Source organism: Phalacrocorax aristotelis, chromosome 3 (assembly GCF_949628215.1).
Source record: "Phalacrocorax aristotelis chromosome 3, bGulAri2.1, whole genome shotgun sequence".
NCBI lineage: Eukaryota > Metazoa > Chordata > Aves > Suliformes > Phalacrocoracidae > Phalacrocorax > Phalacrocorax aristotelis.
Genome location: NC_134278.1, coordinates 116,749,321 through 116,776,579, shown reverse-complemented (window position 1 = coordinate 116,776,579; position 27,259 = coordinate 116,749,321). Strand labels below are relative to the sequence as shown.

General features: G+C 36.3%; 1 protein-coding gene across 1 annotated transcript in view; it reads left to right on the top strand.

The window, feature by feature from the left end:
• Nucleotides 1–27,259, top strand: part of TTC27 (tetratricopeptide repeat domain 27) — a 128,089-nt gene that overhangs the window by 80,878 nt on the left and 19,952 nt on the right. Inside the window, 4 exon segments of the mRNA XM_075089264.1 lie at nt 10,499–10,594; nt 12,759–12,881; nt 18,614–18,841; nt 26,796–26,894. Coding sequence (XP_074945365.1) covers nt 10,499–10,594; nt 12,759–12,881; nt 18,614–18,841; nt 26,796–26,894 — 546 coding nt within the window.

Below are 27,259 nucleotides of genomic sequence, written 5' to 3'. Positions count from 1 at the left end.
CTCCTCTGGTCCGAAATCTGCCTTATTCCCTCTGGTTTTCCATTAAAGGTGCAGGGTTGGATGAATGGCCAGAGGCCCAGTAGACTCCTGGTCTCACGTTCTTCTCTTCCCTGGAAAAAATGGTAGCAGGAGGTAGGCGGTGGCTGCTGATGGAGGAGTTAATTTGTCGTTCAGTCCTCTCCCTCTGGCCCAGGTTAGAGTATCTCAAGTGAAAGGGGACAGCTGAAAGCGAAGTGCATCTGTTCCTCTGGCAGCAGTGTGCTACCTCCTCCGGAAAATCTGCAAGAAAATTGCCTCCAGTGCAAGACTGGTACTGATAGAACTTGCAGCTGATTGTCCTCGGCTAACTAACTGAAGGCTTTTGATGAATTAGAGTGTGTTACACTGACTGTCATTTTGTTTCTACAGCCCACTGTTTTGTTGGGCAAGGTTTTTAGTATCCTGAGTCCATTTTTAGTTGTAGTTGCTATTCTGTGAAGTAGCAGAGGAGCTGCTGTTGTCCAGTCTTTTTCCCTCAACCTGTTTTGTGCAAGTGACCATCACAGACCATCCAGCTGAATGAAAATTTTATCTTGGTTTGTTTTTTTAACTGGTTGTGTACCAGACAGCCTGTGCCCAATACTGCTATACGATTGTGGAAAGAAATATATTTTTGTGGATTCCTCCATTTTTGATAAAGAACTGAGTCTTCAGGGGAGCTTAATGTGCTTCTATTTAAATATGTCATATAGTCAGGCATGGAATACTTAATGCATTTAAAGTGTTTTCATTTTTACTGGAAATCGAACTGATTTCAAGCCAATTGTTGCTGAAGGTGCTCAGTGTTTTTCTTTGGTGAGTAGATCAATCATTAACAGAGAATGATAGGGGGTTTGTTTGTTTTTCCCTGATGTATGGAGAGCTTTCCAGGAACATGTGAAGAACTGGATTGGATGACATTCAAGAAAATACATATATTGAAAACAGACTTCTTCATATGTGATTGCCTGTCTTTGGGATAGCTAAAGTTTAAACACTTTGCCTGTGTGTCATATTTCTAATGTACTTACCATCATATACTCTATGGTTCCTGGGTCAGGCTCAGCTACTGGAAGAATGTATATTTCCTGCCAAGTAATTTTTCAACAAAAACTACTGGGTATCAGTCAAGGTTTCACTGTACAGGGAAGCTATTCTTATGAAAAAGATTTTTTATTTTATTTTATTTTTTAAAAAGAAAGGAGAAAACAATGGATGTCCCAGGACATTATCTGAGACGTTCTGAACAAATTCAGGACAAAAGAGACTGAAATGGTCAGTCTTTTCAGTCTTTTCTCTTCATACTCCTGTCCCCTTCACCAAATAACTAAAGATGTTCTTGAGACTTGCAACTGAATAAGAATAGTTGAAAAACATATTTCAGCAAGAGAGCACTTTGCTGGTGTAAAAACAAACAAAAAACTTGGCTATTTCTAATACTGTGAAAAGCTGTTAGCAATTAGAGCAGCTGAAAATCTGTGGTTTCAGGTTACACATATCTAGATAAGACTAGACAATATTTTTTTTTCTCCTTACAGGCATCTAGGGACCTCTAAGTAACATGAAAAATTATGCTTGGTCTGATCATCAGTGAAAAACTGCACTGAGTTACCTGAATACATCGCGTTTTGTTTTGTCATGTGTCTTTTCCTTGAGATTTCTGTTGTGTAACGGAATACCCATCCGGTCTCTACCTTAGGTAGGAGGAAGCTAAAAATGTTTACATGCTTTCAATTAATAACATGGTTTTAAGAAATTCTCCTCTGAAATTCTTTGGTTTAAGTATTTGTTGTTTACATTCTTCAGAAATTACCATCTAATTCCTAAGTTTTAATTAATTTTTTGCCATATATAAATGTTTATTTTGAATATTTATGGTATATTTACTTATGTTTTGTGATAAAGCTTGAATGAGGCTTTTTCTGCTACTTACAGACAACGTGTCTTTTTTTTTTATTATTACTTGTGTGTATATATATACACACTATTGTAAAATTTACCGTAAGCAAAATATAAATGTGAGGTATATGGTAGGTAAACTCAAGTCTTCCAGCAATAGAAAAAGTACAGGAAGTGTCCAATAGATTATTCTTCTTGAGCAGGGTGTTCTAGTTGGAATACAGAATAGATTAAATGGGTCATAAAGAGGCATGTATGTTTATAATACCTAAACTAACAATGAAATACATCACATAGAAGTTAGTAAACCAAAGGGTTCAGCTTGACTGTCCCCTTCTGTTTGTGGCTTTTCTGAGGAGGAACTGCCTCTCTCGAAGAATATAACTGTTACACATTACAAACCACAAATGTTTAACATAATTTATTCTATATAACACAGTGGCAGGGGCGGAGAGGAAAGATCACAGTACGCCACAGTAGATCTTAGAGAGACTGCTGCATTATTCACAGGTTGATGTCAGGCGCAGACAATGAAACTAAACCTGTGTGCAAATGCCAGAGATGTCTGTCCTGAAACAGCTTGTACTGGGATTCTTCTCAGCCCAGAAACTTTAAACTTTTAGGTATTTGCTGGGGAATAGCTGATGCCGAGTTTCTTCAGCTTTGTAGGGGGAGAAGAAAATAAGAGATAGCAAAGGAGAAGCCATAAAACAAACATTGTGTGCTCAATACTATGAGTTCTTATGCTCTTGAGGGTTGGAGCCTCTTTACTGAAGAATCTGTCAAAATAGCTTCTAGAAAAATACTGTGGGGTGGATAGTGCTGAATCCAGTACAAGAAGGCCTCTTGTCTTTACAGATCAAGGAGACTTCTAGGTCCAGTCTAGGGTGGGATGAAAGAAAAAAGTAAAGTGGTAGTTGGGGAATTAGTCTGCTGTTTAAAAAGGATTTATGCTAATTTGAAAGAATATGCATAGCGAATTTTTGTTTTCATTTCAATTAAAGGAAATAAACATTTTTTTCTTTTGTGTATAAAGCTGCTAGAAACTGGGGCCATTTTCTTGTGACTTATTTAAAAAAGCAGATACCCTCAGACACTGAACATTGTGATTTTTTCCAGTGTAGTGATTATGTACACTCAAGATGGTTTTACCAAAACATTGAGCAAAGTAGTTAAAACACCGCTTTCAATGCAAACAGACGTAGCTTTGAAAACTTGCAGCCTGAATCCTTCTCCTTCAGTGTTCCAGTTAATTTTGCATCAAATGCTGCTCATTTCTATAGTTCTATAGTAACTTTGCCTTGTTAGTTTCTCTCTGTGAAGCATCCTGACATCCTTGCAGCTCCTGTGTTCCAGGTGCCCTGTAACCATTCATTTGCAATACAAAGTGTGCAGTCACTGCTATACAACATTTTAAAGTTAGCTTTAATAAATTTTAAACCAGCTGTTATTTCCTAGGAAGCGATGTGATACATAGTCATCTAGTTGGTTTAAACACACACCATTTGAGCTCAATCCCGTCGCGCAAGAATTTCACTGGAAGAATAACTGAAAGGGTGAGCTTGCAAAGTGAGCAAAAATTGAAGTCTTCAAGGCTACAACATTTTAATGAAGCCAAGACTTATATTTGAATGGGAGTTAAAAAAAGAGTAAGATTTTTGCCCTTTTAAGCATTGAACTTCTGCAGAGTTCTCACAGAACATTTTCTTCTCCTGAGAATGTGAATAATATGAAGTCTCCAGTAAGTAGTGCTCTTCATCTTGGCATCTTTGCACAGTGTAAGTAATTGTCTTTTTGAGTTTCCATGAACCACAAATCATAGTTTATTATAGTGATAGCTGTAATAATTTTTCCTCAAGTATTTAATGTCATAATTCACCTTTGAAAATCAGATAAATGAGGGGGAAGGTTTCTTTCTTGATGTTGAAATACATCCTTGCTTAGTAGCTTTTGTTCTGCGTTTGGATGCTTTCATTCTTGACTATTCAGAGATCTTCATCATTTAGCAGAAATATATCATCTGTGAGCTTTTTAAAAGGATAGCTTATTATTTCCTTTAAGGCATTTTAGTTTCCAAGCAGCAAAGCCCTGTCTTAAATGTCAAAATGCTGTTCTGAATAATGGTTGAATGTGATACGTCCAAATGTACTGGGTTTATGTCTTTTTACCTAGTGATAAAATTGGCAATCAATAAAGTAATCACTATTTGGTCATAATCTTTCTCATGAAGTTTAGACTGATCTCAACTGTTTTCATTTTTTCAGCATTATATCCATATTTATATGGATATGGAAATTATTCTCTCCCACTAAGCAAAACTTCACTGCATTGTTATATGAAAACAGTTTTTGTTGCTTCATAGTTTCTGGCATTGCTTTGCTGGAAGATTAAGTATTTTGAACATTGGATTTTAGAAGTCTGGGTATGTCTCAGTTTGTCCCAGTGGTCTTGGTTACAGGAGCTCTTGCGTTGACAAAAAGCTGTTGAAACAAGCTTGTTGTTTGAATTGTAAATATAATTTTTTGCCTTTTATTTTTTGAAGTTTAGCAAAAGAGTGTAACTCAAGAGCTAGTTACATATCCACAAGGTACCAGAATACTTCTAGTACACTAGAAAAGCCTGAAATATCTGATCTAGTTCACAGGAAAGAAAATTTTGAAAACCCTAATTATTCTGTATAATTAATTGTCTGTATTATCACCTGCTTTCTAATGTGTATACAGTTTCTGAATTTTAGACACATAATAGCTGTTGTCTTCAGGAGGAATGCAGCTTTTATTAGTAATTCTGTATTTATGTGTTTCTGAGTACACTGTTGTTGAACAAGTCTGCAGCAATTACTGTTGTAATGCATCCCAAATTAACTTGGACTATAGTTCTTGTGCAGCATTTTTTAGGCTTTATTGTTAGATAATGTAATTTGGCAGAGGACAGTTTAAAAAATAATAAAGCCACTTAAAGTTCTGATGCTTCAAGAATTACGTAGGTTTTCTGTTAGACAAGTATTTTAATATCGCTGCCACCAAAAGCAAAGATTTTAAAGCATTTAGAATTAGGTCTTAAGTTGCGTGAAAGTTTGAATTAATTTAACAATGAATCCCTAGAAGTTTTACAGAAGTCTGTAAATATTACAGGGTCCACAAGAGCATCTTGTTGCATAAGCTTAAAAAAATGCCCACTTTGTTTCATAAATACTAAGCAGTAGAAACTCTGTCTGTGTGACTTGAGTTCTGTGGTAAAGAATCAAAGAAGCTTTTTGATGAATAAACAGGAACATTTGTAATTTTTAAGATATCTATTTATGGTATGAAGGAGGAAAGCATTAAGGAGGCTGTGTAGTTCGCTAAAGATTTGTTGAATTCTGCTAAATAAACCTACCCTTAGAGCACACGGCTGGCAGGAGAATTCCTGGAAGAGGTACGGAGCTAAGGGAGCAACTATAATATAAGAGTAGTAGAACTGTGATATCAACTTGCTGATTATAAAACATACAGAAGTAATGGACAGGAATAGAAGAAGGGCAAGGAAAATGGAAATGAGTAGCTAGGCAGAATGTGGAGAGGTCAAGTGTGGGATTCTCAGAGGGAGTCTTCAGACTTGGGAGAAATTGAAGAAAAAGGACCTGAGAATCACAAAACCATAATGCAAATGCTGTGTGTCTGGAGTTTCCATGTTAGGAAAGACTGAAAGGTACTTTTCCATTCATCTCTTCTGTCTGCCCGGAGTTAAGGTACTGGTCGGGTAGGATGTGCTGGACCATAGTGGTAGCAGGAAAGTGGAATGTGTGACAGTATCATTTTCCTTTGGCATAAATCAAGCTAAACCCATGTTAAATATGGTAAAAACCCATACGAAGTGGGACATCTTAGAGTTGTTAGAGAAAGAGGGCAAAAGCAAGGCAAGGTAATGCCACAGTCAACATGTTGGTTGGGGTTCGGTGATAGAGAAGCATTGTGGTGCCTGGCTGTTGGGAGCATTCGTGTAGAAAGGACTCTTGGGTGGATGGTTGCCACTGGAGTCCCAGAGGTACTAACCAGGGATTGATTCTGGCAGACTGACAAGTTCTCTAGACTAAGAAACAGGAGAAGGCTAGAAAAATCTTCCTGCCTACAAAATCATAAATAAAGAGGAACATCAAGTGTACCAGGATAAACCAAAGGGTATGGGGAATATAAGATGCTAACAAGGGTAGAGGCGGTGGTACTGATAAGTGCGTAGCAAGTGATCAGGTACTAAAGGAGTAAAAACTGATGTTTCAAATAGGGTGTGGTCAGTGGGAAACAGCTGAATGCCTGGTTAACAGTGGGAGGAGGCAGGAAAGCAAAATAAACAAGCTATGATTATTGATGCAGCCATTGAAACAAGCTTTTGCACAGATGAAAGGAATACGGTGGAACGATTGTGACTGGAACACTAAAACTGGAACTGCTTGTCAGAAAAGACAGGTAAAGGGAAAAGTGGTGCAGTCTCATTGTGTATTACTCATATGAAAACCTGGGAAGAGTGAGACAAAATAGCTTGGATAAAATGCTGTCTATGGGTCAAGACTATTTTGAGGGAGATGTTTTATTGGGACCAACGATGTTAGGTTTGGATATGGACAGGCCAATATTTGGTGTTATTGGGGAGAGGGATCCAGATGGAATTAAATAGTTGCTGCACAAACAAAAGTATGATGCTGTTTTCAAGATGGTTTTGATAAGTAATGAGTATCTTGCTCTTTTCAAAAGATGTGGATTTGAGGCTTTTTGTGTTTGGGTTTTTTTTGGTGAATTTTTTCCCTAAATAATCTTGGATCAGGAGATCCTTCAGATGAAATGGAAGGAAAAAATGTTTGCATATAGATACGGTTTTACATAGTAAGTGGCGTAAGTAAATTATTTCATCTGGAATAGAGAGGATAAGAATGGAAAAAAAGGATGTGAAGGTCTGCCACGTATTTACATTAAATGCAAAAAGGTACCTGAAGACTATATATTAACAAAAGGGACAGAACTTCGACAGAAGGACTTAGAATCATAGACTATCTCAAGATGGAAGGGACGCATAAGAATCATGAAGTCCAACTCACTGCTCCTCCCAGGAATATCTAAAACTACACCATATGACTAAGAACTCTGACAGGCTTGTTGCTGTGACCATTTCCCTGGGGAGCCTGTTCCAGTGACTGACCACCCTCTCAGTGAAGAAGCTTTTCCTAACAGTTGGGCTTAATCATCTTAAAGGTGTTTTCCAACCTAAATGATTCTTCTGGACTTTCCCTGATGTAGCTTTATTCCATTTCCGTATGTCCTATCTTAATGACCAGAAACCACAAGGGTGTATAGTATTTCCAGAGATTAAATGCAGAGATTGGGTCTGGCTAAAAAGAAAAAGCTATTAGCTCTGTCAGACATAGAAGAAAAGGACAATAAAAAATGTGGAGAGGATAGACAGATTGAAATATAGGTAGGCTCAAAATAGAAGCTGGTATTTTATCATCAGGACCATAATGATGTCATACATATGTCATACATATAGGCAAAGCAAGGATGTGCAATGTGAATGGATGTATAGAAATTATATCCAAGGTGGAAAAAGTCCTTTACAAACTTCATGTACTCAGATCATGGATAATTACTGGCTGGGTTTGATTAGTAAAGTGATTAGACTGAGGTTTATTAGTAAAATGATGAAAGCTCTAATGTGATCATTTCAAATTAACAAGGTATACTTGTCCCAAACACAGGCCACTTACTGTAATTCTTAATCTCTTACTGAAGATTTAAGTATTAGATGGGAAGAATGAATTGTAGTTTCTAGAGCTTTTTATTTTCCTGCTTTCATATGGCACTAATGTAGTCTTTGCTTGTGATACAAAATTCCATCAAAACCATCTATGTTGTTATTGTTTCCAGAATGGATTAGTGTATCTCTGTACTGGGTTTTTTGATCTTGGAACTTGTTATCTATGGCAGCTCAAGACTTGGGGGAAAGGTTGTCTTACATGGTGGTGGTGATGGGGTGATCTGTTAAGCTTAAATGTTTTTAAATGTTGTATATGGAAAAACTCATGTATCATTTAGAGTTGTGAATTTCAATTGATTTCTAGTGTAGTTCTATTTAACAACTTTCAAAGCAAGAATTTGTGGCTCCAGTTAAACTAAGACACAAATTCTGTATCTTTTGACTGTGTTGCAAATATTCTATCTTTACATAGATTTTTTTTTTTAAAAAAAAAAAACAACTATCTTGGGGATTATTAATGAGAAAGAAGGCTCTCTTGGCAGTGCTGTCTTGCTCGTTTTATTGATTTATTGTTCTGTGATTAGATATTAGCTGTGCAATAATGCCAGGATTCTCGTTTTGTCACCATATACAACCCAAATTTTATTTCTCAAGCATAACTCAGAATCATGGAATTCAGCAATTTTTTATTAACTTATTTTCTATACTTCTCTAGTAGACAGAACTATCAGAGCTTATTTTTTCAACATATGAGAGAGTGCATAAATAATGGATTTTAGTAACTTAAGTTCATTAGCATTTATACTTTTTTAGGGAATGTGTAAAATTCATGTGTTATACTTATATTTTCAGTTTTTGTTGGAACTCTGAACAGAGTACGGTATTTGTTTTGGGAAGAGAGAGAATTCTACTTGCTAATAGTCATATTCTTCTACAACATGTCATTTACATTAGGCTTTTCTTCTTGGGAAGTGTAGAAAAAATATGGCCACAAATTTTCCAGTAAAACTTGTTGCTTTTGAAAAACTGTTTTTCTTTTGGAACAATAGGAATTAAAAAAAAAACACACCCAAAACAAGAACAAAATGTTTTGATTCACTTAAACATTCTGCCTTCCATCTCCTGTTCTCAAAAAATTATTTTGCAGGACGTATTTAGGATATTCTGGCTTTGCTCAGGCTTAGAGCAATTATTATTTTAAAATTTTCCAACTGCAGTTTAATACTTTGGTCTTGTAAAATGATTACCCAAGGAATTGACAATTTTTCAGTTTAATTTTTGTTGCAGCAGAATATAGAAATATGTAATTCTGCATAGCATTAGAACATTTCAGCAGAACTAAAACTGCGAAATACGATTTGTTATATAGTTCGTAGTCAAGTAAACTCTGTAATTAAATAATATTACTTTAAAAGTTTTATTTGAATCTGACTCCTTTTGGATTGCTTGGCATTGTGTAAAAAGCAATGCGATTTTATTAGTCTGTCCCTTTCCTTACTACAAATATACCTCAGCCGTTTTTGTGAGGTAGGTTTCTGGATAATCTGTAGGAACAGGTCTCTGGAGATAACTTTATGAGAGAGAATGTGAATATGATAGAATATTTTAAATATTAGTATTTAAAATTAGGTTAAGCATGGATTTAGAGCCTAAATTATTGCTACCTGTTGTGATTTTTTTATTATTAAAAGAATGAAGCCATCTAATAAATCCCATTAACATCAATAGCAGTTGCAAGATGCTTAGCAGCCCAAATCACATAACTGATTATTTTAATTTTGCACAACTATTTGCATTATTGATATAGGTTAGGTAGCCAACAATTGGCTTTAGAAAGAAAGAGAAAGAAGCGATCCTATCCAATTTTTCCTTTTGTTTGGGAATCTTTGTGTTCATTTTACATGCTGAAAAAATTCTGAGAACCTTTCTGGCTCCTTGTATAAATCTTTGACTGAGCTATATGCAAGACTTGGATAAATGAATCCTGTGAAGGCAAGTAATTTAATTTCCCCTTATTTATACCTCTGGCCTTAAATTTGCTAATTGAGTGTTGACTGGCATTTGGAGAGTTTCTCCCTTATCCTAAAATTTCTAACGAACTTTCTGGTTATAGCTACCTTTAATATTTTATTTTTCTTATTATTGAATTTTGACTTAAATAACTTCATAGTGGTTTATCAGAGAAAAAGTTAGTGCTGAAGCTGCTATACTTTTACTATGTAGAAGTATACTCTCTCTCTTTGAGAGTACTATTCTCTCTCAAAGGGTTTCAGAAGAAAACATTTCAACAACCCAAAGCTCCACCAAAAGGAAAAAAAAAGCCTGAATTGTGACTCCAAGTCACAAAAAGTTATTCTATATTAGAACTGTGTTCCTGAAAGCATGGTCCACTATAATATGCTTGTCTTTCTCTCTCTTTTTAATAAGAAATTTCATGCCTAAAGCACATCAATACTATCTTAAAGAAAAGCTAGCTAAAGGATTGAAATGCATTAGACAAGGTCACTTTAATATTGATACAGTTGTACTCTGCAAGTATTTGTTTGGGATTGTAAATTTTATTCTTATTCCTGTAACAGGCACTTTGAAATCTGAATTTCTTCAAAGCTTCTTTATTTATTATTAGCTGTAATAAAGAGTTCTTACATAAATGTTTATTATGTTTTCTTACATGGCATAATAAAAAAAGACTTGTAGCGTACTATGGTGTAAGCTTACTGGCATCCAGTGTTATCTTTAATAGAATTTCTCCATTCTGTCAAGAGTGCCTGTAATCCTGAATGCTTTGAATTTATTTTTTCAGGTCGATTAAGCCTAAGTGAATACTAAATCAGGATATATTTTGCATTTGCAGGCACTTGCAGACCAATTTGAACATGCAAATACGTCGGTATCTGAACGCATGAAGATTTTCTACTGTTGTCAGGTGCCTCCACGTTGGGCCATACAGGTGTGAAGTAATTCCATTTGAAGCTTTACTTAAAAGTCTGTGGTTGTTATTATTTTTGATATTGTATGACTCCAAAGTCAAGAGAGTGTGATAGGATCTTGAGTAGAAAATTGTAGAAATAAAGATGTTACCTAGCAACACACCAGGTTTTTCTGGAAAGAAATCAAGTTCTAGTGTTTTGCTTTCAAATGTCTTGTACTGTCATGCATAGAAGTAATTGCCTGTAGTGTGCAATTCTTCTTTACTTTCCTTTTTCCTTCAGTAAAAAATGGACAAAAACTTTCAAGCTTCTAGCATATCTGCTGTAAAAATAATCTTGCCACTGTCTTACTATTTATTACTGTTTTACTTATGCTACTGTTACTTGCATCTTTCTCATCTTTTATTGATCGCACACTTTGGGCTGTTTTCAGGAAGTGGAACAGGGTCAAAGCAACCAAATTAGGAGTCAAAAGTACACTGAAGAACTCCTCAAGCTGAGTGAGTTTTATTTTCCAGATATGCCCCTTTCTACTATTGTTGGCAAGATTTTTTTTTTCCAAAAATACACTATGTCTTGACAATAAACTCTTTCTAGAACAGAAACCTACAATTAGAGTCTTATATGATGAAGACGTATTTAACAAACCTAAGGGAACTGCACCACATATCTCCAAAGGTGTTCATGTTGCTTACTTCCAATGGTGTTTTATTCCTTTTTTATTTCTAATCTCAGTACATGTCGCTTTAACCAGTCATGCCTTCTCCTGGCATTCTCAAATTATTCCACACAACCTTTCAACAGGCACTTGCAATAAAACTAACAAATGTGGTTTTCATTTCCAGTTGTCAGAGTGGCACTTTTCAATCCAAGCCAATTTTCCAAGCCAAAGATAGAAATACTAAAATAGGGATTTACAATGGAAGATGGCTACAGTCTTATAGTCATAATCATGAAGAGGCATTGCCTATATAAATTTTACCAAATTTGACTCTAAATTTAATAAATCACAAATAAGATTTACTTCCAGACACTGGCAAATTTAGGCTTTTTCCTAAGCAATTAATAGCAAGGTAACAAATAATTACTTTATTACAGATTTTCAGTTTGTTATGTATTTATGTCAAAGAACTGTAGCCAGTTCTTAATTTTTTGACCACCAGCCCATTGCCATATGGTGACTCCTTGGATTTGTAACAGCTACTGAACCGAAGCCTATAAAGAAAGGTCCATGACATCTGTGGAGAACTTCAGGGAATCCATTTAGGATCACCAATAACACTGCAGAAGTTCACTGTATGGGATCTCGTAGCATAATTACGTGTCCTTATACAGAATGCTCACATTTGTTTGTGCAAACCAAGTTGTGTATCTGTCGCCCATAGTAAATAACTCATCCTTTTTTCAAAGATAAAAACCAATATGTGATTTTAATCTCCTCTTTAAAAAAACTAAACAATAGACCAAAGACAACTTTTCAAAGTCATGAAAACATACCTTGTTTATTTTTAAATTTAAAAGATTACTCATTTATTTTCATAAGTATGCTGAAATAATAGCTGAATTTAAAATAACAAAGAAGCTGACATATCTGTGAGAAAAACTCAACTAGGGAGTTGAGCCTGAACTCCAATATTGATTTGACTAAAACCTAACACCCTTTGGCAATGGCTGTTTGGGACAATGATTTCTCACAAGTACCTAACAAAATTATACCAGAGCCTGTGTTTGTATCCATCTGTGTTTGCACAGGTACAAATTACTATGGTGAAGCATTGCTAGAAGAGGCCTTAATCCCCTCCTTCAGCCTCTGTTTCCTGCTATTAGCATTCCCAACACACTGCTGCAGCTGTTCTCCAGCTGCATGGGCCATGTGCTGAACTCAGCTCTGTCAATTCATACTTCCCATGTCGGTTTCCATTTTTGCATCATATTATAAACTAGTTCAAAGTAATTGAGCTACTGACACGAACAAAAGTAAAATTAAAACAGTTATTGTTCTATTAGTGTTGGTTTTTTGAGGTATATACCTTGTTTGAGGCTCCAGCCTGAAGTTTCAAGAGAAGAATTCCATATTCTTTGTCTGCTTCTTGTTGATGTCAGAAATGCCTCTAACATCTTTTCAAAATGTAAATAGTGTCTATTTACCTGTTTTCAGTTACCTGAAATTTCTTATCTTTCCAGCGTCAGCTTGCAAGCCTACTCTTTGATCTGGGATGCACCTGCTCTGCCTTACAGATATTTGAGGAACTAGAAATGTGGGAAGATGCAGTGATCTGCTATGAAAGAGCAGGACAGCATGGAAAGGTAAGAAAGATGGTTTTTACAGCTGAGATCCTTTCTTGAAATAGGATCTGAAGTATAAAAGACTGTCTGGCTTGAGCTGCAAATTCACTAATGACACTCACTTCTACAGGGGTATCATGAGGAAAGTCTGTTTAGGAAAAATGGACACATGACAAATGAGTCTGTCATAACCTGTGAATGCTTAAAAAAAAATTTGGTAATAAGCACATGAAATAGAAGTTGGTAAAAGACAAATAACTTAGGAAGCAAGAAGATTGTAATAGTGATTCTTGAAAATACCCAATCTTGAAAATGATACTTGGAAGCAATGCCTACTTGTGTGTATCTTTAGCTGTGTTCTCTTTCTGGTGCAGTCTCTCACACATGAAGACAGTAACAGGAACTTACGCTGTCAAGCATTGTTTTCAGAATTTATATAATTTTCAGAAATATTCACTTTCAGACAAAAACAGGTTATTTTTCTTTTCTTCCCTGTTCTCTCCCTCTGTTTGGTATATGGTAGCATTGAATCTATGAATGTATGTGTGCCTTTATGATGATAAAATCACAAAGGCTATGCTTAAACTAATTTAAGCTTACAAAATAGGGAGTTATAACTTCAATTAATAGGAAAAAAAGCAGAATTTCTCATACTTACGTATTTCTTCTTATTATCATCCACCAGTGCCTAGATTTTGGTCATTATAAACTGACAGACATGTTTTGTTGGCACATTCTGTGTCACATTATGCATGCCTTGGGGATAGTATGCTAACATCCCAATCTTTTGAGTACAGTGGAGAAATAGAGGTCAATACTTTCCATTTCCTGGAAATGCATTCTGTCCTACTTACATTCACAAACTGCCCTTAGGGAGTTATGAAAATGGCACTCAGAGAATAGGACAGGATATCTGACACAGGAAACTGCTTAGAAATGCTTTCAGAATGAAGGTTTGTGCTGTGCTTGGAAAAACAGAAAATGTGATGTAAGTACTAAGCAACAGTAGTGCTGGAAAAAAGCTAGCTTCAGATCAGAAAAGCCAGAAGACCAGAAATGTTCAGTTGTATACCAAGGGGAGTGACTATTTGTGCTCCTTATCAGAAAGCTTTCAGAACATGAACTGTTTGTATTTATCAAAAATGTTTTTATGGTTTTAAACATGATAGTTATACTTTTAGAAATGCACAAGGATCTACTAGAGCAATATGTTGTTCAGTGGATGTTCATGGCATTAAAGACCTTAGCATAGATGTGCCCAAAAAAGCAAACCCTATTTAATGAACTTCTGCATAGTTTTCACTCAAATGCTTTTATATAGAAAACCTGAACTTAAATACTGAAAAATCTAATAAAACAGCCAGATATCAGCAATATCAATGCATTTAATGAGTACTTACACATCAAAGTAATATGTTCGTTCCTCCTACTTTTGAATTATGCACTGAGAAAGAAACAGAGCACGTAGATAAGGCTATTCAAAGCTCCACATTATGCACTTGGGAAATACATAATTCACTCAGTTATAACTGAGTGGCAGATATAACTGCCATGTACCAGTACAAATTTTGCAGAGTAAGATGTCACTAACATTTAGCAAAGTTTTTTGTGGTTCTTTTACTGTTACTAGATATGCCTCTATAGTCACTTGTTTCATAATCTGAACAAAATTGGGAGAAACCTATATCATGAGTCAACAGAAGAGTAACAGAGTGCCAAGTGATGAGTAAAACAGGGCACAGAACAAAAAAAAGAAAGTATTATAAAATCTGAATGCAGTTAATTCTGCAACATATATAATCAAACAAGTATGTTGACAGTTGCTGTGGCTTTCTCATTCTGGTCTTTTACTCATTGTTTTCCTTTAACAGACTTGTTGCAAAAGCAGACACTAATCTCCATGTGTGTGGTGAGAACTGGTGTTGAAAAGTGTCCCTCTCCCTTCTTTTAACTGTGAAGGAAACCCAGAGACCTTGAGAACATTATTTATATTGGGCATCTTTATTTATTTAAGGTGTAAGAGGTCTCTTCAACCTCACTGGAAATGGATGATACACTAAAAATTGTTCTATTTCCCAGCTAAAGAAAAAAGAAAGAATAAACTGGAAATGTGACTATTCAGTTGCAATTGAAGTGAGGCCTTTCTCCTTTGCAGGAGCTCTAGAGCATGGTATCTACTGACCTTTGATAAATTCCTGATATCTACCTTTTAGCATCAGCTAAAAGCTTTAGCGTCTCACAACCCTGTTCTCAGCCCTATTCTGGTTCCATCATCTCCTCAGAGTTAACAGCATGGTGCACACTCTGGTTTTAGACCAACGTACCTAGCAATCAATGTTCTACAGAATTATTCTTCTTGTTGTGACATGGCACAGATATCTCTAAAACATTTGAGTGAGGAAACACAATTATGGCAAGATCTCAAAAGCTCACCTTTAAATCCAGGAAATACTCCCCAGATGTAAAGCCAAGTAGTGCTATACTGACTAGTACATGAAATCGTTCAAGAACTTGATTAATTTCTACTACATAGCAGAACAGATGTAGAAGGCAGGCAAGCACTCTTATATGTAGCTACAAAATTAAGAAAGAGGAGTAAATGTCTTGCCCAGGGTCATGCATGAAGTTAGAGTGAAGATGAAATTAAAACTGAAGAGCTCTCCTTTTCTCTCACTACCTCTTTCCATGCTCATCTGTTCTGCCGCTTCGTGCTACTTCTCTGGTAGCCTAGTAAATAACGTGCAAGCAGAAAAGAGGAAAGTGCTTTAGGAAATACTTTGAACTGGCGAAGGAGTGAATTGTCAAATAATAAAACTGGTAGATCTGTGAAGAGTGAGGCTAATAGGGTCTTTTAGGAAATAAATAAAATACAAGCATGGGAACATGTGGATGGGATGGCAAGTGGAAGTTTAGGGTTGGGAAGCTAAATGCAGGATGCATCTTGAACTTGGTTTCCAGGAGTCTGTGTAGCAAGTAATAAAAAGGGGCCACCTTTTATTTAAAACAGAACCCTCTTTACTGATTCTGGTTTTTTGTGAAGCGTTGCCTGTTTAATTCTCATACCAACGGTAGCAGTTCAGAAAGCAAGATAACAGCCTAAAACTCTCTCATGTTTAGATCAACTGACTTTTGAACTGAGTATTGAATTCCATCCATTCTGGTGCAGATCATTCTGTGAAAAGCAGTGTTATAATTAAATCTGTTTCAGTCTGCAAGTATTATACAGCTTCATTTTTTGCTTTTTAGGTAACTTTTAATTGATAATTTTCTTAACAAAGCTTGTTTAATTTAGATATCATTTTTAGTTATAAAGCATGAGAATTAATCATTAATATCTGTTTAATTGGTAAGAATAAATAAGTAGTGGTTATATTTCTTCTCTGTACATTTCATGAACTCTGTGAAGAATGTATCTTGATAATATTTTTTGTTTTTAAAAGAAGATTTTCAGGGTTCTTATCAAAGATTAAATGTGCATTTTTGAAAAGAGTTTACTGTGAAGTTAGGAGAAAGGAATATTTTTCTTCAAAAAAACCTAGGTAAAATGAGAAATCCTGTTTTAAAGTCTTATCTGGTTTTGTAGAAGACAAATGACAAATGTTTTGAGAATTCAGGTTTCTAAAATTTGTAGTTGTGATTCCCTTTGTGTTAGCCTTTAAAGATTAAGTAGTAGAAAGGTTTGTAACATGCCAGAGGTGATCAGGTAGCTAAGCAGAGGAAGAAAAACGCAGACTTTTGCTTATATAATTTTCTGTTTTATCTGTGCACTGAAATATTTATGTTGGCAATGAATTCGTGTAAGCTCAGACCAGAACATGGTGTTTTTATGCTCTTAAATCTGAAATGCAATTAGTGAGTGGTATGATTAGTACTAGGCAGCACTGCCACAGAATTGCAGTCTGAGCTTGGGAGTGCCCTGCATCGGAAGGGGTAAAGAAGCAGCATGCAATGCACTTTTCACCTCAGAGCTGCTGTTCACAGAGCAACACTTCAGTCTTTTTTTCTTTATCCAAATGGAAAAAATCTCTTACCTTTTGGTGCCTAATGTGATTACTGCAATATAAAGCACCCAGTTCTCTCTGCTTCTAGAAAAAGAAAAAGATCTTAAAGATCTATTATTAACACGTGTTCCTTTAATCTTGTCGTAGCAACTGCTAGAGGCAGCGAAGGGGAAGGAAACTGCCCTTTAACCAAACCCTTTGCAAATACAATCTTCTTGTTAGGTGAGGTTTTCTAGTGCATTGACTAGACTTATTTTAAATTTTAAGTAATAGTTTATTTGGCTTTCTTTGGAGAACTGTTCCATAGGCACTTAAAAACACTTGCCATTAAGTTATTTTCCTAATATTCAACCACTAATTTTCTTCATAATGGGATTCCATTTTTGCTAGTTTAAGATCCCTTTAGAAATCTGAACAATACATTTCGTCTTCATATTTGTGCACTTCAAATATTTGTAGGCTTTTACTGCTACTTTATTTAACAAACATGATAGTAATTGTTAAAATTACTACACACTAAATATTGCAAAACAAAGTAAAACAAAGTCATTTTTCTAAAGATGATTTTCAAGCAGGATCAATGAATTTTATTGACTGGAGGAAGAGGAGTAAGAAATCTTGATTCTCTAGAGATCATCTGAAGGGCAAAGAAAACAGTTCTTAGAGAAACAGGAAAAGCAGTAATAATTTAAAGGCAGAGATGAACTCAGCTTTTCTTCCAAATAAACTAGCTATGGTAGAAGAATGACTAGGGTTACAATGTCCATCTTTAGTTCTGTGGCAGGCTGCGTCAAATCTTCCTTGGTTCAAATGCTTCAAATAGGTCTTTTCTAATAGAAAAATTATACTGAGCTGAATTATCTATGTTATATTTTTGCAGCAGGGGACGGAAGTAAGAGTTTGGTCTAAACAAGAGATCATCTGCACAGTGTATTTATCTTTTCAAAAAGGCACAGAAAGAAGACTATCTCTTGTTTAAAGGGAAACAATAACTTTATTGTTAGAGTGAGATAGTGCCCCTGAGAAAAAGAGCTCTTGAAAGCTGGTTACAGCCCATGATACCTGTCTGGGAAACACAGCTTGTGCCTTCTTTTCCATAGTGCTGTATTTATTCTGAATGTATTTTATGTCAAACATTTAGATAAATTTATAACTTCTGCATCTTATGTAAAAGAGTAGCATTTCCAAAACCAACAGTATGAAAGTGGATGTGTCTTCAGACATAATAGAATGGAAATAAGCACTTTCAGAAAAGAGCAATTAGAGATAAAGGTATGACAGTCATTGCAAGAGTACTCATTAGGATTTATAAAAAACACAGATGATAAAGTATTAGGATTGCACATACCTTAATGGTGCTGAGACTGCATTGCAATGAGGTAGATGTAGGCTTGATGTGCAGGAGTGATATTTGCTCTTGGGACAGAATACAATCCTAAGATACAAAATGAGGAGCAAGCTGTTGCTTGTTTTAATGGGTACCTTTCCCTTGGTGAATTAAACCAAAAGTCACTGTGCTGTGTTGATTTTGAGGTGTGGGGTTTTTTTTTTGTAAAAGGCAGGTTGGACCCAGATTTTCTCTAGAATATTTCTTTGATGCCATGTTGGATCAAGATACCGTTTCCTTTCTCTCCCCACTCCTTAATCTTCAACTGATGATTGCAAGGTGCTAAAGTGGTATTTGTTCAGGTAGGCAATTAACTGAAAATAATTTGTCCTATTGTGTATTGATTTCACTTTGTTCTTTAACAGGCAGAAGAAATTCTTAGGCGGGAGCTAGACAAAAAAGAAACACCAGGATTATATTGTTTGCTTGGTGATGTTCTTAAAGACCATCAGTACTATGACAAGGCCTGGGAGCTCTCCAGGCACCGCAGCGCCCGCGCCCAACGCTCCAAAGGCCTTCTCCATCTCCGCAACCGGGAATTCAGGGAATGTGTGGAGTGCTTTGAACGTTCCGTGCAGATCAACCCTATGCAGGTTGGGAAATGATACACATATATTACATGCACTTTGTTTTAGTTGGTGTGTTCAGTTTTGAATGGTGACACACTTTTTTAAAAGGCAATTCTGTGTACAAATGTCAAAGTAAGTTTATTACTATTCTTAGCAAATTTTTTACCAGGTATTTGGAAGCCTGTCTAAAACCGGTAGCATAATGAAACGAACACATCCTTTTGCATTCACGTCATTGTATGCAGCTAACCCTTTGCCTGTACAGTTCTTCTATTTCAAATAGATCAATCCATTGAAAATTAATAATTATAATCAAATAAATAATGAACAAGTGTCAAGCAAAATACTCATATAAGAAGAATGTTGTACAGATTTTAATGACATGAGCTTTTTGCCTTGTCTGTTGGCTTTGAGTTACAAACTCTGATATCTGTATTTCACAAAAATCTTTTTCAAATGTTCTGGTGTGTTCTGCTCTGGAGTCACCGATAAGCATTGTGTTACACTTGTGAGGGCAGTAGCTTTTATTACAGTAATGCATCAAAACTGAAACCACAGTCAAAAGAGTTCTCTTTATGAAGCTGGGTATTTTGACAGATTCTTTGCAAGCTGTTCTGCATACATTTTTTGTAGTCTTGTTCCACTTTCTCAGCCACTATATCCCGTGCCAATAAGGTCCACCCTTTGAAGGATCTTGAGAATTTGAAATGGCTTTGTGGGTTTTTATGTTTATAAATTGTGCTCTTCATAGTTGTTTCCAGGTCTATGCAAAAGTAGGTTATTCCTTCCTGCCCTTCAAAGAACACTGCCGAAGATGCTGTTTTGAGTCCCACATAACTAGCTGGACTTCTGCTATAGAAAAATTTTAAAGGCCTTCAGCCTTTCAAATCTTATATCCTGAAACCTTTTTGTATCTCAATAACATTTTTATTCCAGTGAATCAGAGTCCTGTTCTTATTCAAGTGAACTCCAGATAATTTATAAACACCTTTAGAATGGAAAACAAAATGAACAAAAATGCTTCCTTTGTCTTTCAGTTCTGTTACTGACTCAGGAAATGCCAACAAAATATATATTAGTCAGATAGGAACCTTACTGAAATCAAGAGGGCACCTGGATAATAAAGGGCTGCAGAAGATGGCCTACAGGGCTCAAAACTGAGAAATATTCTGCTAAGATGCTTTTTTATTTTGCCTCCTATCCAAAGGAAGCTTAATATGAAAGGCAATCCAAGAAAAATAGGCCAGTCCATATAGGTAAGCGAACATTTCCTCCTCTTGTTGCTCAGAAAGCTCTATTTAAGATTCAGATTAATTACTTCAAACAAATAGATTGAGCAAATGGATAGTGTGGATTGACATATCACCGCACCCACCGAGGTGAAGGGTTCAGGAGTGGCGGGTCGCACTGGAGGATCCTTCCCAAAGCAGCAAAACCACAGCAAAACTGCAGCAAAAAACGCAAAGGCAAAAGCAAAAGCGCAGGGAGAGTGAGGGTAGCCCAGCCCCCCACCCAGAGTGGGAAGGAGTGAGCTCCTGACATGAGGCAGCTCTGACAGCGTGGGTGGGAACAAGAGCAAAGGCGGCAGTTCAAAACCCAGTGTACGTACCAGAGGGTAGTGGTCAATGGCTCAATGTCCAGATGGAGACCGGTGATGAGTGGTGTTCCTCAGGTGTCTATACTGGGACCAATACTACTTGATATCTTCATCAGTGACACAGACAGCGGGACTGAGTGCACCCTCAGCAAGTTGACACCAAGCTGAGCAGTGCAGTTGACACACCAGAAGGATGGGAAGTCATCCAAGAGACCTACACAAGCTGGAAAGGTGGGCCTGTGAGAGGTTCAACAAGACCAAGTGCAACGTCCTGCACCTGGGTCAGGGCAACTCCCAGTATCAATACAAGCTGGGGATGAAGAGGTTGAGAGCAGCCCTGCAGAAAAGGACTTGGGGGCACTGGTGAATGAAAAGCTGGACATGAGCCAACATGGAGTGAGTTGGAGCGGGTCCGGAGGAGGGCCACAAAAATGATCCAAGGACTGGACCATCTCTCCTGTGAAGAAAGGCTGAGAGAGTTTGGGATGTTTAGCCTGGAGAAGAGAAGGCTGCAGGGAGACCTTATTGTGGCCTTCCAGTACTTAAAGGGGGACTATAGGAAAGATGGGGGCAACCTCTTTGGCAAGGCCTGTTGTGACAGGACAAGGCGTAATGGTTTTAAACTGAAGGAGGGTAGATTTAGACTGGTTATAAGGAAATATTTTTTTACAGTGAGGGTGGTGAAACACTGGAACAGGTTGCCCAGAGAGGTGGTAGATGCCCCATCCCTAGAAGCATTCAAGGTCAGGTTGGACAGGGGTCTGAGCAACCTGATCTAGTTGAAGATGTCCCTGCTCACTGTAGGGTGGCTGGACTAGATGACCTCTAAAGGTCCCTTCCAACCTAAACCATTCTGTGACGCTATCATTCTATGATCACTGTCTTCTAAAGTCTATCTGTATTCTGTCACTACAGAAATGAATAGTTTCCTATTTCAGGATGTATTGTGGACAAAGAACAGAGAGGAAGGTGATTCTAGATGCAAGGACTTTAACACAAGGACAGTACTCATTAACGAATTAATGACTCCCACTTACAAAGAAATGCTTTTTTTTTTCCCCCGTGGTTATCGGAAACCTTTTGGGAGGACGGGATTTTTAGACTGCAGCAAGTGGTTCCCCAAGATATCTAACTGATTAAACCATTCTCTGTCAACCCTCCTTTAATCTTGTGTACTCATTGGCCAACTGGTCAAATTTGGTTAAGGTCTCTGAGGGTAGGTTTTTGCAATATTAGCCAACCACCACATTAGACTTTGAAGAATCCACAAAGGAATGAAAGTCTTACACTTCAAATATACCTGAAACTATCTTCAATAGCACTGCTGCTCACAGAATTACTTGTTCTAGTACATGCCTAGTGGATGACACATGCATTTCTCTTGCACTTTCACTGAGCGCATCTTGCAAGGCTGGACTGAGACAATTCCAGAGATCAAAATGCTCATGCAGTCAGTTTTCTGGTGGTGGAAGTCTGAGTAACAAAACTTACGTCCTGTTAAATAACAGATTTGTTAGTTCTTGTGCTGAACAGTGTATGGTTCTCTACATCCAGTCACTTCACATTTGAATTTTCCAGAAATAGAGTGCTCATAGCACCTTTTTTGCATCCACACCATTCCCCGCCATGTCACAGTTTGCACGAAAAGAATAATCCTCTTTTGTGCTAGACTATTTGGCTCATAACTTCTCTAGGCTTATTTTCTTGGGTGTGAAGCAAGACATGTGATCTCTATCCAATTTGGGAAAACAGTCACACTTTAGAAGTTGGGTTGCCATCAACTATGTCCAGAATTTAAAGTTTTGGACAATGCAATGAGAGCCTTATTTTCAAAATTTCTCCTCATTCATCTTGTAATAGCAAAAGTATCTTAAACAAGAGTTGAGCTAGAGTCTCTCATTGGAAAAGAGGATAAAAGTCTCTATACTGACTTAAAACTATAGTACATTCTGTCAGTGCGGTGTGTTCAAAATAAATTGAATTGTAAGGGTGATAAATTATGCCAAAAGATTAGTAATTAAAAGGTACTCAGCTAGGATTTCACTCGGATAGAGCTCTTAAAATCTTATTGTTATTACTAACTCCAAAGGCTAATTTTGCTCTGCAGGGTATAGATTGTTTCTAAACTAACACTGGTGTACTCCTAAGAGTATTGTACTGAAGAGTTTACTGGATTCTGAAAATAAAAAAAGAAGTTTATGTGTTTGCCATATTCAAATAGTAGAAATTGTTTTTAGAATGCAAAAAAGTATATGATTTGGGGTTTTCTTGTTTTTAAATATTCAGCTATACTGTTATTAGGTTATTTTGGAACCATATTTCCACTAATATGAAAGAATTGTTTAGGCTTTCTTAAAGCATTCCATAGTCATTTAGACTTATTAAAGACTTGTCTGGAATTCCTGATGGCAAGTTTTAACAAAGTGTCCAAGCCTAAATTATCTTCCTTTACTGGTCGCTGTCTTCAGTATTGAAAAGGATAAAAATTTACAGCTCATTTTCATGTGTTTTTCCAATCAGTAGCAACATTTGAACCTCCAGCCAACACACTTTTTTCTGTTTCCAAAAAACAACTTTAGCCTAGTTCCACAAGCCCTGACAAAAGTCTCTTCTGAACTTTGGGCATTGTTTTCCTTACATTACCTTTCAGTCAGCCTCTTTCCTTAGAGCAGTTGTTACATCAGCCAGTGGGATGAGCAGATGTTGTGCTCTGCCTAATAAAAAGGAAATTCTTACCATTCTTTTCACAGAAAATAGCTTAAGTCCGTTCTTACACTGTATCCTAAATATATTATTAAAGAGTCACTGTCCTTCTTATATTGTAGAAGAAATTCATGCTTCCTTTCCAGATATCTAAGGGATGATAAAATACCTTTTGCTACAGTAGATCAAAGGCAATGAACCTTGGTTTTTTGTTTTGTTGGTTTTGGTGTTTGTTTTTTTGGTGTTTTGTTTTGTTGGGGGGGGGGGGGGGGGTGATGGTGGTGGTTGTTATTTTTTGATTTGTTGGGGTTTTTTGTTGTTTTGGTGTTTGGTTTTTTTTACACAGTTACCATGTTCTTCCATTTAACCTGTCAGACTTGTTCTTTTGTAGCTTTGTAATTTGTCTAGCACACCAGCTTTTAAAGTATGTCCTCTTATTCATCTCCTTTATTTTGTTTTTAACTGTTATGATTGTCTAGTCTTTTTAGAGCCTTTTTGAAAGACAATATGCAGTTGCTCCAAGCCTTGAAATGTCATCTTTAAATGTTTCAAGTCTTCTGCAGACCTTTACTCATTTAGCCTTCCCTTTTAATTCTTAACAAAGCTTTTCCATTTTAAGTAGCTCTTAAATTTAATATAATCTGTATTAAATTAGTTGCCTTTGTTCTTGAAGGACTAGTGAATCGAGATACATTACAATGTATCTTTTGTATGGTAACATTTTGAACCTGATCATTCATACTGGTCAGGATCAAGGTAAGTATTGTCCTCTGACCAGCTTCTTTATATATCTAAAAGATTTAGCATTGGAATTGCATCCATTATGGTATTTACTAAACTATGTTAAATAATTGAAATTTCCCTGTATTTTCTGGGATTTCTACTTTCACAGCCTTCTGATATCCCCCAGTATGTAACCTTCTCCATTTTAGTCAAGTATTGCGAGGTACAGTCTTTATACTGCTTTTTTACTGAGGCCTGAAATTTTAATCCATGCCCGTTCTGTTGTTTGTTTACTTAGTTATTTTCTACACGATTCATGCTGAAGTTTTCTTTAACATATAGCAGCATTCTTCCATCTGTGTGACCTATTCCATTTTCTGTATACTTTTTGCCTCCATATCATAGCATCTCAGCTCCTTGAGTTAATTACCACCCCAGAGACTTTTCATCTCACTCTTCTTGTCTGCTAAAGGATCCCTTTTGGACACCTTTCCCAATTTTCTCCATCATGTCTAGGTCTCACATTTTCTTTCTGTTCAGCCGAAACCTTCGTACATAGTTGCTGCTAGGCAAAATATCTTGTTTCAAAATATTAAGAAAAGAAAATTATTTACTACTCTTTGCAGGCACTATATGATTTTTACTAGCTACCTACTCATTTAGCTTTTCTCCACAGAAGTAAAGATTCATTTTACGTTCTCCTTGTGCTGTAACTTTTCCTTGAGAAAGGAGTTGACAAGCTTAAGCATTGGTAAACTAGCTCTTGAGAGGTGTGGCTGCTCACCATCAGCCTCAAGAAATTAAAATGCTGGAAGTTTTAGTCAAATCAGATTCTGGAAGGACAAGCTTAGAAGTGAGACTGTGCTGCTGTTACTCATTAGAATTATTTAAAAATGCTTTTTTTTTTCTCTCAGTGCTTCTCAGTTCTTCTTTGCAGAAGCACTGTTTAACTTGTATCCTGAGCTATAGAGTTGGAGCTAGCCTTCAATTTCATACTTGATTGGTCCCCATCTCTACCCTTGCTTTTCATGCCCAGAAAGCTATTGATCTACAAAGAAGAGAAAGGGGAATTAACAAGGTAGCAGCCATGTGGGAGTGCTGAACTTCTGGAAACTTGATGGATAAAAGAGGCTTAAAAAACAAGATTGACTAAATGTTCCTTTCCTATTAATTTTGCCCTATGAGATTTGGGAAATATCGCTTTTTTTTGTCATGCGCAGTTTCTTCTTTGAATGATGACTTTAAAGACTGAAAGGTGGCAGGCTGACAATGCTTGAAAAGTAGATTTTCATGTTTGCCCAGGCCAGAGGTAATTGGCAATAGTCTTCGCCTATTAATACATCCATATGTTCTGAGGATCAGCCATTGTACATACACCCCCAAATGCAAAAGGGTATCTTTATTGCCAGGCTTGTTCAGTTCTTTTCTTGATGTCATGAAGACTGCCTGCCAGGGTGCCAGGTCTGACAGGGGTGAATGTCATACATCTGTGTGCTGGGATCTGAGTTTTGAAGCAGGTTAACTACAAACTCTATAGCAGGTAAATCAGGTTAATCCAGTTGTAGCAGATATCTTGCTACTGATTTTAAGTTGGGTCTCAGACACAGAACAATGAATCTGCTCTGGAGAGAACTGCAAATATATCTGCTACAGAGTTTGCATTTAATCAGTAGAGACAGGAGCTCCTTGCGTATGAATCAACAGCTTTGTCCTGAACCCTGTAAAACCCCTGATTTACAAACATTTCTTAAGGTAACATTTTTGTGTTTAAGTAGCTATTATAGTTTCCTATGAAGAACCTGAGTTATCAGAATTGCTTGCTTCAAAACTAGTAGCCAAACCACAAGAGGATATAAAGATTAATCAGACATCTTGATAAGTAATATATGGTTGTGCAATATAAAGTAGAGTTAATGTAACCTGTTTTTTCATCTTCCTCTACCTAACTTTTTTCCCTCTCTCAGAAAATTTTCCAAGAAAACCTATTTATGTTTCTTACCTTGGCATTTAGAATGGAGAAACAGCTGAGCTTATTGGAGTAGGTAGTACTACCTGGAATGATTTTGCAGCACATTATAAAATGTTTTGTTTGATTTTGACTGCATACATTTAAACAGCATAATGCTGTCAGAAAATGTTCTGTGAATGTACTTGGGATTTAATACTTTTCTGAATTACAGAGCTTTCCTAAAAGGTAGTTAGTACATCTTAACTTGCAGCTTTTTGAGAATTAACCGTGTGGCAAATCAGGAACTTGCTATTGAAGAGCTATGAGAATATATATTTAATTTGCTGTAATTTATGCCTATATCTGATAGTATTTGAATCTGTATGGATGAGAGGTATTTGGTTGTAGCAACAAAAGACTTAAAATGCAAAATTATTGAACTGGTAAAGTTCTGTTCTCTGTGCAAGGCATTATTTAAGTACATTTCTATCTCTGAGCATTGTATTATAAACTGGAGAAGCTTGATAGTCTGACAAGTAGAAAGAGCTATAATTTTGAAGTGTCCATGTTCAATCTTTAGAAATGTTTCCTGTCATATGTGATTTCTGTGAAATATATTTCCTTGTATTTACCATTTGACCTAATTGTAATACTGTAAAGTGAATGTGGATTTTTCACAAGGTAAAGCAAAATATTTGAAACCTCTAAAGAGCTACCAATTTCTTCTCTAAATGAAGATGCACTATTAAAGAGCACTTCACATATGGTTAAGTGGTCTTTATAGAGTCAACACCTTGGTTATCCGTATTTATTAAAACTTTGAACATAAAGTTTTCTGTTATTCTGAGTACAGAATATTATTTATTCCAATGCAGTACTATTATGAGAGCTGAAAATCAGGTAAAATCAACAAAAGTAGTGTGTGTTTGAGCATCCAGGCAAAATTCTTTCTTTTGTGCAGAAATATGCGTGTATATATATGTAATCATCCTTTTTTTTCTCTCCAGCTAGGTGTATGGTTTTCCTTGGGCTGTGCATATATTGCTTTAGAAGGCTACGAAGGTGCTGCCAAAGCATTTCAGCGGTGTGTGACATTGGAACCAGATGTATGTACTTTTCAACAAATGATTCAGATGGCTTATCTAAAAGCAACAAGGATGTTTTCATTATAGACAAGCAAAGCAATAATGAAAAACTTGTTTAAATCTTAGCCCTTTGAATAAACTAAACTTGTGCATGAAGGATATATTTTTGTCATGAGGCATCATAAAATACACAATAGTTAACTTCGTCCAAGTATGTGTGTGTGAATGTTAAAATATGTTTGAGCAGAAATTCTTTTATGCTTGCATACATAGCTAAAACAGAGAAAAGGGGATGCATAGACTGCGAGGACTGCTAAAGAGAGATATAAACCAAAAAAATTAAATTAAAATACTTAGTCCTCTAAGTAATCAAGTTCTCCTGAAAA